Below are 14,927 nucleotides of genomic sequence, written 5' to 3' on the forward strand. Positions count from 1 at the left end.
GTCTCTCGCTGAGCAGGGAGCCTGATGTGGGACTTGATCCCAGGATCCTGGGATCATGACCTGAGCCAAAGGCAGACGCTTAACAACTGAGCCACCCAGGCGCCCTCGACTATTAGTTTTTATATGTAGAAAAGATGTAATATAAAAATGTGTGATTAATAAATCCATGATACTAATATTAGGTAAGAACTTAGTCCCTTTGTCTTCGTGGTAAACACAAGCAGTACTGCTGTTCACTATATAATGTAACTTGGCTTTTCTAACATAAATGTTAATATGGAGAGAACAGTTTACATTTGCTTTTCTGAATTAATGAGATGAATATGAGAAAATTATTAAAACTTTAATCTTAAATTGTTACATTTTTCATTGAGACCTTTGTGTCAAAGTAGGTATTCAAGGAAATGGTAAATTGTTGGAAGTAGGAGAATATCTAATTAAAAGTTCTGCTAAAAGGTTTTGCCTCATTTAAGGAATCTTGCAAAACAGCATCATATTTCTTTGTCAGCTTGCACATATTTCTAATATCTTCTACCCCCAGTAATGTTGGGATGCTTTGTTTAATGTAACCTCAGTGTAGAACTTTTGATCTGTTCCAGACTGTCAACTACTTATTTATTTGAAGGATCTAATAATATTTTATCAACAACAGTTGACTGCAGTGAAAAGATGGGAGCTTAAGTATCTGATCAATCAGTTTGAAATCAATTTGAGAAAAGATAGGCTTGAAGCATAGAGGAGAACATACTGCTTTTCCTAATGGGATATTATGACCCAGTTTCAGTTTAGAGCCTCTAAGTCAACAGTCTCCAAAGTGGGATACACAAGCCTATTTGGATATGCTAAGAATATTAGAAATTTTACTGTGTATATTTTGGTAGTAGTACATGATTTTAAAAGTTTGGAAACCACTGATACTAAGGCAATTTATTGTTTTGGTACCCAGAATAACAGTAATTGGGACTGAGGGGTGAAGCATTTATTACTCTCCAAGTAAACTTGGATTGTGAACTCAAACCTTTTCTTTTTAATAATGTGGACAAACCTTGATGGAAAATGTTGAGACATAAACATGCCTATAGTAATTCAAGGACATTTATCCAAATTGGGTTGCATCTTTTTGCTTTAATATTTGTACTAAGCTTATATACCATTGTATGGATTTTTTGTAACCTGACGTTTTCTCTAAGACTTTTGCCATTTGAAAATACAGATAATATTAACACCTAAACCATATCCTTCCCTTTCAGTAATTATAATTTCAGGACATTACACACTGGTAGTTTTCCTCAGTATCCAGCTTAAAAACATTTTCTCTGATTGCTGTATGCTACGTGATACTAAAGAGATGCCATTTCCCCCCCTTGGACTTCTTCCCTGTAGTATGCATCCTGTGAGAGATCAGCAAATGATAATGGCTGTAATTTATGAATGGGTGGCTATAATTTTTTTTTTTATAAAAAATATTTTTGTGTTTTGACCTCAGATATTCAAGATTAAAGCAGTTCAACTGGCTGAGAAACTCCTTCCTGCCTTTAACACGCCTACTGGGATTCCTTGGGCAATGGTGAATCTGAAAAGGTAAATTTTATCTTTGTATGATTATTCCTGTTCTGAAAGAATTAGATTAACTTAATGTTAGAAATTAATGATCTCTCCCCACCATACTTTCTAAGACTTAAATTGTTTTTTTCTCTATATATTCAGAAATATATTTCTTTAAAGCATTCCTTTTTTTTTTTTTATTAAGTTCTTTACTTTGCCACAGTTCACTGGCCTTAACTGTATTCCAGTTCCTCCAAGTCTATTTTTTTCTCACCTGTTTGTTTCTTTTATTTGCTTATTCATTTCCATTTCATGCTCTAATGGATTCAGAGTGCTTTCCCTCTCTAATTTTTTGTACACTACCTGTTGATCTTCTTCTAAGTCAAAATGGAACACAAATATGCCTTAAAATCAGGGCTTCCCATTGCTGAATGATAGGGAAGACATAATTCATGATGTTGACTATAGATAGGGTCCTTATGGTATTTGTACTATTGAAGTTCAAAGTGAACTCAACATTCTTTGCACTTTGTTTCATTTTGATAGAAAATACTGGTTTCACTTAGAAACAGATGAAAAAATTTTTTGGATAACTTTAAATCATGCAGAGATATACAATTAATATTAAAAATTTTGAATAATGTCAGCATATTTAACTTGCATTGAAATAATTTATGCTGACTGAAATTTTGCCACTTAGGTTTTTCTCCAAATGAAATTTATTACTTCTCTTAATGTTGGAGCTTGGGAATTACATGAAAATTTGATACTTACTCTCCTTGCCTGCAGGCCCTTTAGAATGAAAGTTAGGAGAATTTATTTTTCTGGAGTTGTGATTCTGTGACATAAATTATTTGAAAAAACTAATCTATTTTAGTCATTTCTTTGTAATGGAGAGTTTTATAGAATTTAGATTTACATTGAGAAATTAGTATTTAATACTGAACATTAAATTTAACTTTATTCTTCTCCAGTTTCATGCACTATATGTAATGTATATTACCTCCTTGCGAGGGGAATAAGGCAGCTGGAGCTCCAAAGCAACCTGCACTGAAGGAAATGGCCAAATGATGTGTATGCACCTGTTCTCATTCCTTAGTTTTATGACAGATTTTCTGATGTTTCCTTCAGTACCATTGTCAGTATCCTATAACTTTCTTACATAATAAATTTAATTAATTTAAAATTTAATTCTGAGATGAAGAAAGAATGCAGGACTTCTTCTTTTTGTCTCTGTGGAAAAAAAATCTAGCTTAAACCACAAAACTTCAAACTCCTATTGAGATGAAAGTAGAAAGATACTCAACAATCATGTCTTGAACATTTTTATAAACTTAATTTTCATTTCACTTCTGCATATATATTCATACAAATACATACTTTATTTGAGTTTATAGATCACAAATATAATTATTTACCTATTTTTTCAAAGTTTTTTTTCTTTCTCTTTTGGTTGAGGTCTGCCGATGTCTTACACATACTTTCCTCCTCTCTTGCTGCCTGAAAGCCAACCCCTGTTAACACCCAGGCTTATTTATCTTCTACGATATGATACAGCATACAGAAACACAAACATGTTCTGGTGCAGCTTTAAAATTTTGTATGGGTTTTTGGATGCTTGCTTTTGTATCTCTTATTTTTCTCACTCAATAGTATTTCCTGGAAGTACTCTTCCACATCACCTGATAAAGCTCTAAATCAGTGTTTGCGATAACTACATAGTGAAACGTACTATCATACATTGGCTATAATGCTCTTTCATAGGTTATACGTAATTGATTCCATCATTTCCATGTCAGTGGTATTTGTTTCCATTATTTTGCTAACATAAACATTGTTATAGTAGTATCCTATTATATATGTCTTTGTATAATGGGGACTTTTCTCTGATTCTCAAGAATATGATTGCTGGATCAGAGACTCTATGTCTTTTTATTCTCGAGTTTGGGATTGCTGGGTCAAAGGGTATATGCAGTATTCCCAAAATGTTTTCCAAAAAGACTGTAGTTCATCATATTTCTACCTACAATGGGTGAGATACCTAAATGTCTGCAGGTGTAGTTCTGTTTAATTTTTGATAGACTGATAACTCTAAAGTTTACTCATTGTTATCTTCATTTCTTTTTTCTGGCTAGTGAATTTGAACATCCTTTTCATAAATATATTGGACATTTAGATGTGCTTTTTTTGCTTTATTTATAATTTTTATTCATAAGCTTTACATTTTTATATATTCAAATCTTACAACTTTTGAGTTTATAATTTTTGTTAAAAAGATTGTCTCCATTGATATTTTATAAGTCTTCTAGATTTCCATTAAAGTTTTTTGTAATATGCTTTTAAAAAAATTTCAAGTATGGTGTTAGTGGTAGATTTTTCATCAGTTGCCTTTGCCAGGTTCAGGACGTTCTGTTCTCTTCCTATTTCACTTAGAGTTTTTATCATGAATGGGTGTTGAATATTGCCACATACTGTTTTTCTTCATCTGTAGAGATGATAACATTTTTCACCTTTGTTCTGTTAATGTGGTAAATTACTTGTTAGATTTTCAAATGTTAAACCAACTTTTAAAATGTTAAACCAACTTTGAATTCCTGGGATAGTCCTTGGCCATAATGTATTATCCTTTTTATATTTATATTATTTTATTTGGTATTAGAGTTATCTGCCTTCATAAAATGAAGTGGAAAATAGTCCCTTTTGTTTTCTGAAAGCATCTGTGTTATATTGGTGATACTTCTTAAACGTTTGATAGATTCACCTAAGCAACTATCTGGGCTGAAAATTAGCTTTGTGGGTAGGTTTTTTTTTTTTTTTTTAAAGATTTTATTTATTTATTTGACACGGAGAGACACCGAGAGAGGGAACACAAGCAGGGGGAGTGGGGAGAGGGAGAAGCAGGCTTCCTGCCAAGCAGGGAGCCTGATGCGGAGCTCGATCCCAGGACCCTGGGATCATGACCTGAGCCGAAGGCAGATGCTTAATGACTGAGCCACCCAGGTACCCCTGTGGGAAGGTTTTTAATAACATTCAACTTTCATATATGTATATATAATATATATATATATTGCTGTTCAGATTTTATTTTCATTTTGTGTCAGTTTTAGTTAATAGTATTCTTAAGGAATTTCTCCATTTCATGGAAGTTACCAGAGTTTTTGGTGTGCAGTTGTACATATTTATTTTCTTATGCCTTTCATGTTTCTGGGCTTTGTAGTGATAATCCTTCATTCATTCCTGATAATGGTAATTTGTTTTCTCATTTTATCAATCTAGGTCGTCATTTATCAATTTTGTTAATCTTTTCAAAGAACTAACATTTGTCTTTAGCTGCATTTAGTAACATTAACTATTATGTTTTCTGTTTCATTATTTTTACTTTTTCCTTCCTTTTCCTTAGAGTTATTTAGCTCTTTTTAGAGCTTTTTACATTGGAACTCTAGGTCTGATTTTCATATTTTTCTTTTTACTCTAATGAGCATTTTTTTCTGTAAGAATTTTACTTACAAAAAAATTTATTTTTTTGCTTATCTATTTTCTTTTTCTATAAGAATTTTTTCCCTCTAATGACTGCTTTGGGTACATCCCAGATATTTAAATATGTTTTTTTTTTCATTATTACTTATTTAAAATATTTTATAATTTTCCTTAGGATATCTTCTATGACAAATCAGTTATTTCTAATTGTGTTGTTTAATTTGCCAAATTTTAGAATCAGGGAGATTTCTTAGGTATCTTTTTTTTTTTTAAAGATTTTATTTATTTGAGAGAGAGAGAGAGAGAGAGCGCACGCATGTGCCTGCACGAGCGTAGGGTTGTGGGGGGAGGAGGGGCAGAGGGAATATGGAGAAGCAGACTCCCTGCTGAGCAGGGAGCCTGACATGGGGCTCATTACCAGGACCCCAAGATTGTGACCTGAGCTGAAGGCAGGCACTTAACCAACTGAGCCACCCAGGCACCCCTTAGGTATCTTATTGCTTTGATTTCTAATTTAATTTAATTGTGATCATAAAGGATACTCTGTATAACTTAAATCCATTTAAATCTCTTGTGCTTGTTTATGGCTCAGCATGTGGTCTTTTTTGGCAAATACACTTGAATCTGTATTCTGCAGTTGGTGGGGTAATGTTTTATAAATATTAGGTTAAGCTAGTTGATGGTGTTGTTTAGCTGTCTTTCCTGATTTTTAATTAATTAGCTTAATGAAGTTAATTAATGATATACTTTTTTATGAGTTGCTGAGATGAAGTATTAAACTATTTCCAGTTATGATTGTGTAGTTGTCTTCTTTATTTCTGTAAGATTTTTGCTTCCTGTATTTTGAAGCTTTACTTTTAGGTACTTACTTACATATTTATGATACATCTTTCTGATGACTTCAACCTTTTATTATTATGATGTGCCCCTCTTCATCTCTGGTAATATTTTTACTTGGGAGTTTGTTTTATTAGATGTTAATATAGCTACTCCCCCTTTCTTATGCTTACTGCTTTTATGGTGTATCCTTTTAATTTTCAACCTAACTGTATCATAATTTTAGTCCTTTTGGAGACAGCATGAGTTGGATTTTGCCAGTATGAAAATACTAGACCGTTAACATGTAATGTAATTACTGATGCAGTCTAATTTAAGTTCTCTGTTTTTCCTTCATTTCTTTTGTCCTAACTTTTGAATTGGTAAATGTTTTAGAATTCTCCTTTATTTATTAGTGTTTTTACTTAATACATTTTTGGGGTGGTTGATATAGAAATTACACTGTACATAGTTAATTTTTCATTTAACAGAGTTAATATTGTACTAGTCATGTACAGTAATATTTCAGCCATACCTGTTCATTTAATTCCTCTCTCCCATCCTTTTATATGTCATAGTTGGGAGGTGAATTGCATATACTACACTCTAAATCTCAAAATACATTGTTAAAATATTGGCTTAAACAGGCCTATTTACTTTATAGAATTGAGGGGAATAATATTCTAGTATTTACCCAGGGGGTTACTATAGCCAGTGCTCTTCATTTCTCTTTGAAGATCTGACCTTTAATTTGGTACCACTTCATTTCAGCCTGAAGAACTTTAGTTAGCATTTCTTGTAGTGCTCATCCCTAAGGAGTGAATTCTCACTGTATGTCTTTGAAAAAGTTTTTACTTTGCATTATTCTTAAAGGATTTTTTTTAGTGAATGTTAAACTTTTGATTGATGACTTTTTCTTTCTGTGCTTTAAAAACATTGTTTCTCTCTCTGTTTTCCATTGTTTGATAAGTCAGAATTTAAATAATTGTCGTCGTGTGTGTGTGTGTGTGTGTGTGTGTGTGTGTGTGTGTGTGTGTGTGTGTACATATTGTCTTTTCCCCCCCTCTGAATACTTTTAAGATTTTCTTTTCTTTTTCTTGGTTTTCAGCATTTTGATTAAGATGTACCTTAGAAAATTTCCTTTCTGTTTTTGTTGTTGTTGTTGTTGTTCCTTCTGTGTCCTCCTAAGGCTTTGCTCATGAGTATGTTGAATCTGAATGTTTAGGTCTTTCACTACATATAGTGGTAAAATTTTGGCCATTCTTCAAATGTTTTTTTCTGCCCCATTATATCTCCTTCTGAATCTCATTAACCCATATTTCAGAATTTTTATTTCTGTCTCACAGGTCCCCGAAGCCTTTGTTTATATTTTTCAATCTTTTTTTTTTTATTGTCTTCAGACTGAATAATGTCCATTAATCTATCTTCATGTTCACTGACTCTTTCCTATGTTGCTCTTATCTGCTCTTAAGCCCATCTAGTAGAATCTTTAGAATTTTGATCTGACTCGTACTGTTTCTGAGATAGAGATTTTCTGTCTTCATTCACTGTGAACATATTTTCTATATTTCATGAAGTATACTTGGATACCTGGCCTAAAGTCTTAGTATTTCTAACAACTGGGTAATCTTGGAATTGGTCTAAGTTGATTATCTTTTGCTTGAGGCTAGGTAACATTTTTAATGAATCCTGGACATTCTGGAAGTTTTGTTATGGAAATTCTGGATTCTGTTATAATTTTCTCAGGGGGGTGTGTGTTTGTGAGAGAGAGAGAGATTGAGATTGAGATTAAGTAGTCATTTAACTTCTTTTTGGATTCAAACTTCAGTGTCTCAATTCATTTCATTTCTTTATCTTTAACTGGCTTGCTTTGAGTCTTGTTTTCAAGCATTCACGATTCACATGGCAGTCAGAGACATAGAGTTCATATTACAGAACTAGGGGTTCCTCTCTCTTGCTCTCTCTCCTCCCCAGGATTATTTCTTCCTCTTTTTTCAGGAGCTGTAATTGCTGCAAAAACTGGCTTCTGATTCTTTAAGACAGAAAGACTACCTACAAGTTTTCTATCAGATTTTCACTGTTCTGCCTGTATGGGCTTTGACTTTGGGATAAAAGCTGTGAAACTTAATCTCATGCTAGCCTATATTTGCTAGTTTCCACTGTCCTTGGAATCTGACCACTTTTGTTTATTCTCCAGAGACTTTAGGCTATTGTCATTTTGTATTTTGTTTGGAGGTTATAACTTTTTTCTGCAGAAGAGACTAGTTCAGTTATTAGATTTCAGGGATCATAATGAGAGCAGAAATTAGAAAATTTTTGCTAGATTTATTCATGGATTCTTGGTTTTTAAAAGTGCTATAGGGGCACCTGGGTGGCTGTCAGTTAAGTATTCGACTCTCGATTTCAACTCAGGTCATGATCTCATGGTCCTGAGATAGAACCCCATGTGGGGCTCCATTCTCAGAGTGGAGTCTGGTTGAGATTCTCTCTCTCCCTCTGCCCCCCCACCCCTGCTTGTTTTCTTGCTGTCTCTCTCAAAATAAATAAAATCTTTTTAAAAATGCTATAAAATGGTATTTTAAAATTTTCATTCTCTACTGCTGGAACATAGAATATAGTTGTTTTGTAAACTTATCTGAGTTCAGCAATCTTGCTGATTTGAATTCTCTTGTTAATGTCAGTAATTTATCTGAGATTAATTTGTACTTTTTTAATATACAATCATCTGATCTGTGAATAGGGATGGTTTTGGTTTTACTGCTACTCCCCACCCTCACCCCCTTATCATGCTGACTAGAACTTACAGCACAGTATTGAATAGAAGTGGCGACCAAAGATACTCTTGTCTTAGTGGAAAGTGAGTTTTTACCATTAAGTATGATGTTACTTATAAGACATTTCTCTATTTCTAATATTTTAAGAGGTCCCTTTTTAAAATTTTGTATTGTTGAACTTTTTTCCAAGCAATTTTTCTGTAGTTACTTCATGAAATGTTGATAAGAATTTTGTTCCTAAATCTTTTTATTGCAGGCATTAACACTGATTTGTTTTCCAATGAGAAACCATTATTGTATTCAAGGAATAAATCCAGTTTGATCATGTTGTGCTATTCTTTTTATATATTGCTGGATTTTGTTTCCTGGTATGTTTTTTGGGGTCATCGTATCTTTTTCACACATGAGATTGGTCTGAACTTTTTAATACTCTTGTCTAGTTTTGATATCTACGTTGTTTTCTTTTTCCAAAACATGTTGGGTAGTGATTCTTCTTTTACTCTTGAAGAGTTTGTATAAGTTTTTTGTTTTGTTTTTTTTCTTTTCCCCGCTGAGATGCTTGATAGAAGCTTCTGGTAGTTACTTGGGTCTAGAATTTTATTTTGAGTAAGCTTTTATACTGATTTAATATCTTTTATCAATTAATTAAATAAGTTATGTTACATAATTTGTTTTCTATTTAAGTAAATTTTAATAATTTATACTTTTCTAGGACTTTGTCCATCATGCACAATAAATATATTCTTGTGTCACTTGTTTACTCTCTGTTTTATCTGTTATGTATCTTTTTATACTGGTATCATATATTCAGTAAAAGATAGCATTTAAATTTTTAAATTTTTGCTGAACACTCCTAAACAACATACTATAGACATTTTGGGTGAATAACACACAGTTTTTTACTTTTTTTAAAATTTTTTATTAGGAAGCACAAAAAATGAATCTATTTAACACCAGGTACCTTTATAAACATGATCTTATTTAAGTCTAATAATATCCATATGAAATAGATACTTAGGAAATGTTTTCTCTACTTTTTATAGATAAGGAAATTGAACATCATAAGGTCTCTCTCCTGACAGTGGATCAGTCTGCTTCTGTCATTTATTTTTTTATTTACATTCCAGTTAGTTAACATGTAGTGTAGTATTAGTTTCAGATGTACCATATAGTGATTCCACAGAACATTATTTGGTGTTCATCACAACAAGTGCACTCCTTAATCCCTATCATGTGTTTAACCCATCCCCCCACCCTTCTCCCCTCTGGTAACCATCAGTTCTTTCTGTAGTTAAGAGTTTGTTTCTTGGTTTGCCTCTCTCTTTTTTTCCCCCTTTGCTTGTTTGTTTTGTTTCTTAGATTCCACATATTAATAAAATTACATCATATTTGTCTTTCTCTGACTTATTTTGCTTAGCATAATGCTCTCGAGTTCCATCCATGTTGTTGCAAATGGCAAGATTTCATTCTTTTTTACAGCTGAGTAATATTCCTGCGTGTGTGTGTGTGTATGTACCACATCTTCTTTATCCATTGGTCAGTAGATGGACACTTGGGCTGTTTCCATAATTTGGCTATTGGAGATAATGCTGCTATAAACATTGGGTGCATATATCCCTTTGAATTAGTAATTTTGTGCTTTTTGGGTAAATACCTAGTAGTGCAATTTCTGCATCATAGGGTGGTTCTATTTTTAACTTTCTGAGGAACCTCCATACTGTTTTGCCAGAGTAGCTGCACCAGTTTGCATTCCCTCCAACAGCACATGAGGGTTCCCCTTTCTCCACATCCTCGCCTCCACCTGTTGTTTCTTGTGTTGTTGATTTTAACCATTCTGACAGGTGCGAGGTAGTATCTCATTTTAGTTTTGATTTTCATTTCCCTGATGCTAAGTGATGTTGAGCATCTTTTCATCGGTATGTCTTCTTTGGAAAATGTCTATTCATGTCTTCTGCCCATTTTTTTAATTGGATTATTCATTTTTTGGATGGTGAGTTTTAGAAGTTTTTTATATATTGGATACCAGCCCTTTACCAGATGTCATTTGCAAATATCTTCTCCCATTCCATAGGCTGCTTTTTAATTTTTGTTGATGTTTCCTTTGCTGTGCAAAACCTTTTTATCATGATGATGTCCCAATAGTTTATTTTTGTTTTTGTTTCCCTTGACTCGGGAGACGTATCTAGAAAGAAGTTGTGATGGCCAGTGTCAAAGAAGTTACTGCCTGGCTTCTCTTATAGGATTTTTATGGTTTCAGGTCTTGCATTTAGATCTTTAACCCATTTTGAATTTATTTTTGTGTATGGTGTAAGAAAGTGGTCCAGTTTCTTTCTTTTGCATGTTGCTGTCCAGTTTTCCCAACACCATTTATTGAAGAGACTTTTTTTTTTCCATTGGATATTCTTTCCTGCTTTGTGGAAAATTAATTGACCATATAGATGTGGTGGCATTTCTGGGTTTTTTTCTGTTCTCTTGATCTGTGTGTCTGTTTTTGTGCCAGTACCATACTGTTTTGATTACTACAGCTTTGTAATATAGCTTGAAGTCTGGAATTGTGATGCCTCCAGCTTTGCTTTTCTTTTTCATGATTGCTTTGGCTATTCAGGGTCTTTTGTGGTTTCATACAAATTTTATGATCTAGCTCTGTGGAAAATGCTGGTGGTATTTTAATAGGTATTGCATTAAATGTGTAGATTGCTTTGGGAAGTATAGACATTTTCACAATATTTGTCCTTCCAATCCATGAGCATGGATTGTTTTTCTATTTCTTTGTGTCATCTTGAATTTCTTTCACCAATATTTTATAGTTTTAAAAGTACAGGTCTTTCACCTTATTGGTTAGGTTTATTCCTAGGTATCTTATTATTTTTGGTGCAATTGTAACTGGGATTGAGTCCTTAATTTCTCTTTCTGCTGCTTCATTATTAGTGTATAGAAATGCAACAGGTTTCACTCAGTTTTTACTTTCAGAGGACAAGCCAGGGCTGTGATATTCAGTGGAATGACATATGGCAGGTACCTGAATATTATGTTATAAAGTAGAAGGCATTAGTATGCAGTCAACATGATATGAGATCATCAGAGAAAAGGAAGTTTATGTTTATTTAGGAAGATCAGGGAGTTTTCATGGAGCACTTTGAATTGCTTTTATAAAGGAGTGTGATACTAATAGGCGATACAGATGGGTAGGGCATTTTGAGTGGAGGAAATAGTTTAACCAAAAAGAGATGTGGAGATGTGGAGAAAATTGAACTTTTAGAGGAAGGGCTGGTGATGAAATAGGGGGAACCAGTATATATGAACCTCCAAATGCCTCAGCTAATCCTTTAAGTAAGGAGATTTATGAAAGGGCAGAAATGCCATTTTGTAAAGAGGCTTAACCTTTAACTGGAAAGCTTGCCTTGGAGTTATGGAGATAAATTTTATTATCAGGAGTTTGAAGGAAGATCTTGAGAGTGTATTTGAAATTCTTTTCTCTTCTCTGAAAAAGTAGCAATACGTACATAGGGTAGGAGTAAAGAAGTTTACTTTACTTCTGGGGGTTTAACTCATGGAACAGACTGGAAGCACTTTCTTGGGAGTTTTTTGCCCTCCTGAAGGCAACAACATTCAAAGGCAATGTTGCTTAACCCCTACATTAGGTTGAATTCTCTTGCTGTGTACGTCCATTCCACAGAAGCATGCCTGTTTTGTTCACCACCATATTCTTAACACTGAACATGGTGACTGCATTCAAGTAACACCTATGCCAGCTAGAAGTCTCATAAACGATGGTATGATTCTTACATGGTTGGCAAAAGCACAGTGCATGAGGCTAAACTGAATATGCAGCATAAAAGCCGAGCCCAGCAGAAAACCATATATGGAAGACTCCATTAAAAAGAGAGCAAAAAAAAAAAAAAAAAAAAAAAACCCAGAATGAACCACACAGAGATGAAGTTTCCTAGCCAACAGTTTTGGTATCCTCCATATAACCCTCAAACTGGTGTGTCACTGAATTTCTTCAGCTTGACCCCAGAAGGAAGTTCTATTATCATCCAGGGTTCAGTGAAGGGTTTCTAAGAGGAAATTGTCTACTGTGACTTTGGATAAATTCTTAGCTTGGATTGATCTCTCATTATTGAGGAAGGAGTAAGTAGTTAAAAATTAGGACCTTTAAAAAACAAAGAAAGAATAAGAGAGACAAACCAAAAAACAGACTCCTAACTACAGAGAACAAACTGGTTACCAGGGGAGAGGTGGGTAGGTGGTGGGTAATTAAGTGATGGGGATTAAGAGTACACTTATCATGATGAACACTGAGTATTATGTAGAATTGTCGAATCACTATATTGTATACCCAAAACTAACATAACACTGTATGCTAACTCTACTGGAATTTTAAAACAAAAGATTGCATACCTTAAAATTTGCAGAGCTCAGTCAAAGAGGCAGAGTAAACAGGCATTTAACAAAAGTTTTACTTCAGGAAATATTTAAATTTTAAACATACGCTTGCTTCTCTTCAATTTTTCAATCATGTTGAACTTAAAGCTATTATAAAACATCATGAATGAAATTCAGGGGGAATAACAAACTGGAACAATGCTAATAGTAATGGTATTGATAGCATATGAGTGTCGTTCTTAATATATAAATAGCTTATACTGACTGTTAAGAAAAATACCCACCAATTATTTAAAAAGCTGCTAAATACATGAAAGGGTAATTCAAAAATGTAAAAAATCTTCAGCCACTTTAGTAATCAGAAACATTTAGATTTGAAATAAGATTATATTTTCTTACCTAGAAAATTGACAAAAAGAGAGTGGTATTATTTAGGACTGGCAAAGTGAAGAAATGAGAAGCACATATAGTTGTTGGAATTGGAAATTTGAGTAACTTGGAAGATAGATTGGCAGTAGGTTTCAGAAACTTTGAAATATGGGGTAAATCGGAGGGGGAGGAGAACCGTGAGAGACTATGGACTCTGAGAAACAAACTGAGGGTTCTAGAGGGGAGGGGGTGGGGGGATGGGTTAGCCTGGGGATGGGTATTAAAGAGGGTACATACTGAATGGAGCATTGGGTGCTATATGCAAACAATGAATCATGGAACACTACATCAAAAACTAATGATGTAATGTATGGTGATTAACATAACATAATAAAATTAAAAAAAAAAGAAATATGCCTGCCCTTTGACCATGTAATTTCACTTCTAGAAATTTATCTTAATACAAAGTAGTTGTTAAGTATTTACAGAGCTTTAATTGTAAGGATGCTCATAGCAGTGAAGTTTATATTAATGAAAAGAGAATGTACATTAAATTCAGAAGAGTGGCATTTCCATAGAGTGGAATGTGACACAGCCATTTGAAATTTATGTTCTGGGAAGTGAATTTTTGTAGAAAGATAATACTTGTGATGTGGTAGGTGAAAAAGCAGTATATATAAGAATATGACCCTATTTTTGTTAAACAAACCACTCTATGGCTTCTAAGTAGGAATCAGAATTCACTTTGTTACTGTATCTTCTTTACTTCCTTCTTCTAAGACTACCAAAGCAACAATAAAATAAATTCCTCCCTCCTTTCTCTCTCTCCCTTTCCATTCCCTCCCTCTCTCACCCGTTGTCTCCCCCCTCACTTTCTTTTTTTTTCTATTTTGCATCTTTTATATTTTAAAATTTAATTTAAGCATTTTAATATAATTTTTTCACATGTATTCCTCCCACCTTTTTTTTCCCTTTAAATTCCCCCCCCCACTTTCTTTTCTCTTTTTATTTAGCTAGATATTTTAAGAAAAAGAAATACATGTATTGGGTGAATATACATGTATTGAAATAGCATATTCTCAACTCTAAAGTAAGCCTTCAGTTCCAGATCCCTAGTCCTTTAGGGAAGCCACTATTACAAATTTCTTGAGTATCCTTCCAGACATGTAATGTACTTATATGTTCATACATACCCTTGCATGTATGTATTGTTTACTTGTCATTTTCATTTATCAGTAGGTCTTGAAAATTATTCCATATCAACACTTAGGTATATTTACCTCATTCTTTTTAAGAACTTCATAATAATGATGAAAGTACCATAATTAATTTAAGATAGATCCTGATGTTAATGAATTGTTAGATTATTTCCAGATTTTTGCTATTAAAAAATGCTAGAAGAAATGTCCTGCATATGTTGGGAATCGTATGTGTGTGTGTACATGTGTGTACGTGTGTGTACATGTATATGTGTTGATATGCCTTTGGTAGAAATGCTGGATCAAAGACCTAACATTTTGCAAATACTGTTTATTGTTATTTATCAGATAGGTACAAAAT

At 33.4% G+C, this 14,927-nt stretch overlaps 1 protein-coding gene across 1 annotated transcript in view; it reads left to right on the forward strand.

The window, feature by feature from the left end:
• The window catches only part of MAN1A2 (mannosidase alpha class 1A member 2), a 198,932-nt gene that overhangs the window by 97,745 nt on the left and 86,260 nt on the right, over positions 1-14,927 (forward strand). The window contains exon 6 of the mRNA XM_027599147.2: positions 1,487-1,581. Within this exon, the coding sequence (XP_027454948.1) occupies positions 1,487-1,581 (95 nt within the window). The remainder of the gene's footprint in view (positions 1-1,486; positions 1,582-14,927) is intronic.

The sequence above is a fragment of the Zalophus californianus genome, chromosome 4 (assembly GCF_009762305.2).
Source record: "Zalophus californianus isolate mZalCal1 chromosome 4, mZalCal1.pri.v2, whole genome shotgun sequence".
In the NCBI taxonomy this organism is placed as follows: domain Eukaryota; kingdom Metazoa; phylum Chordata; class Mammalia; order Carnivora; family Otariidae; genus Zalophus; species Zalophus californianus.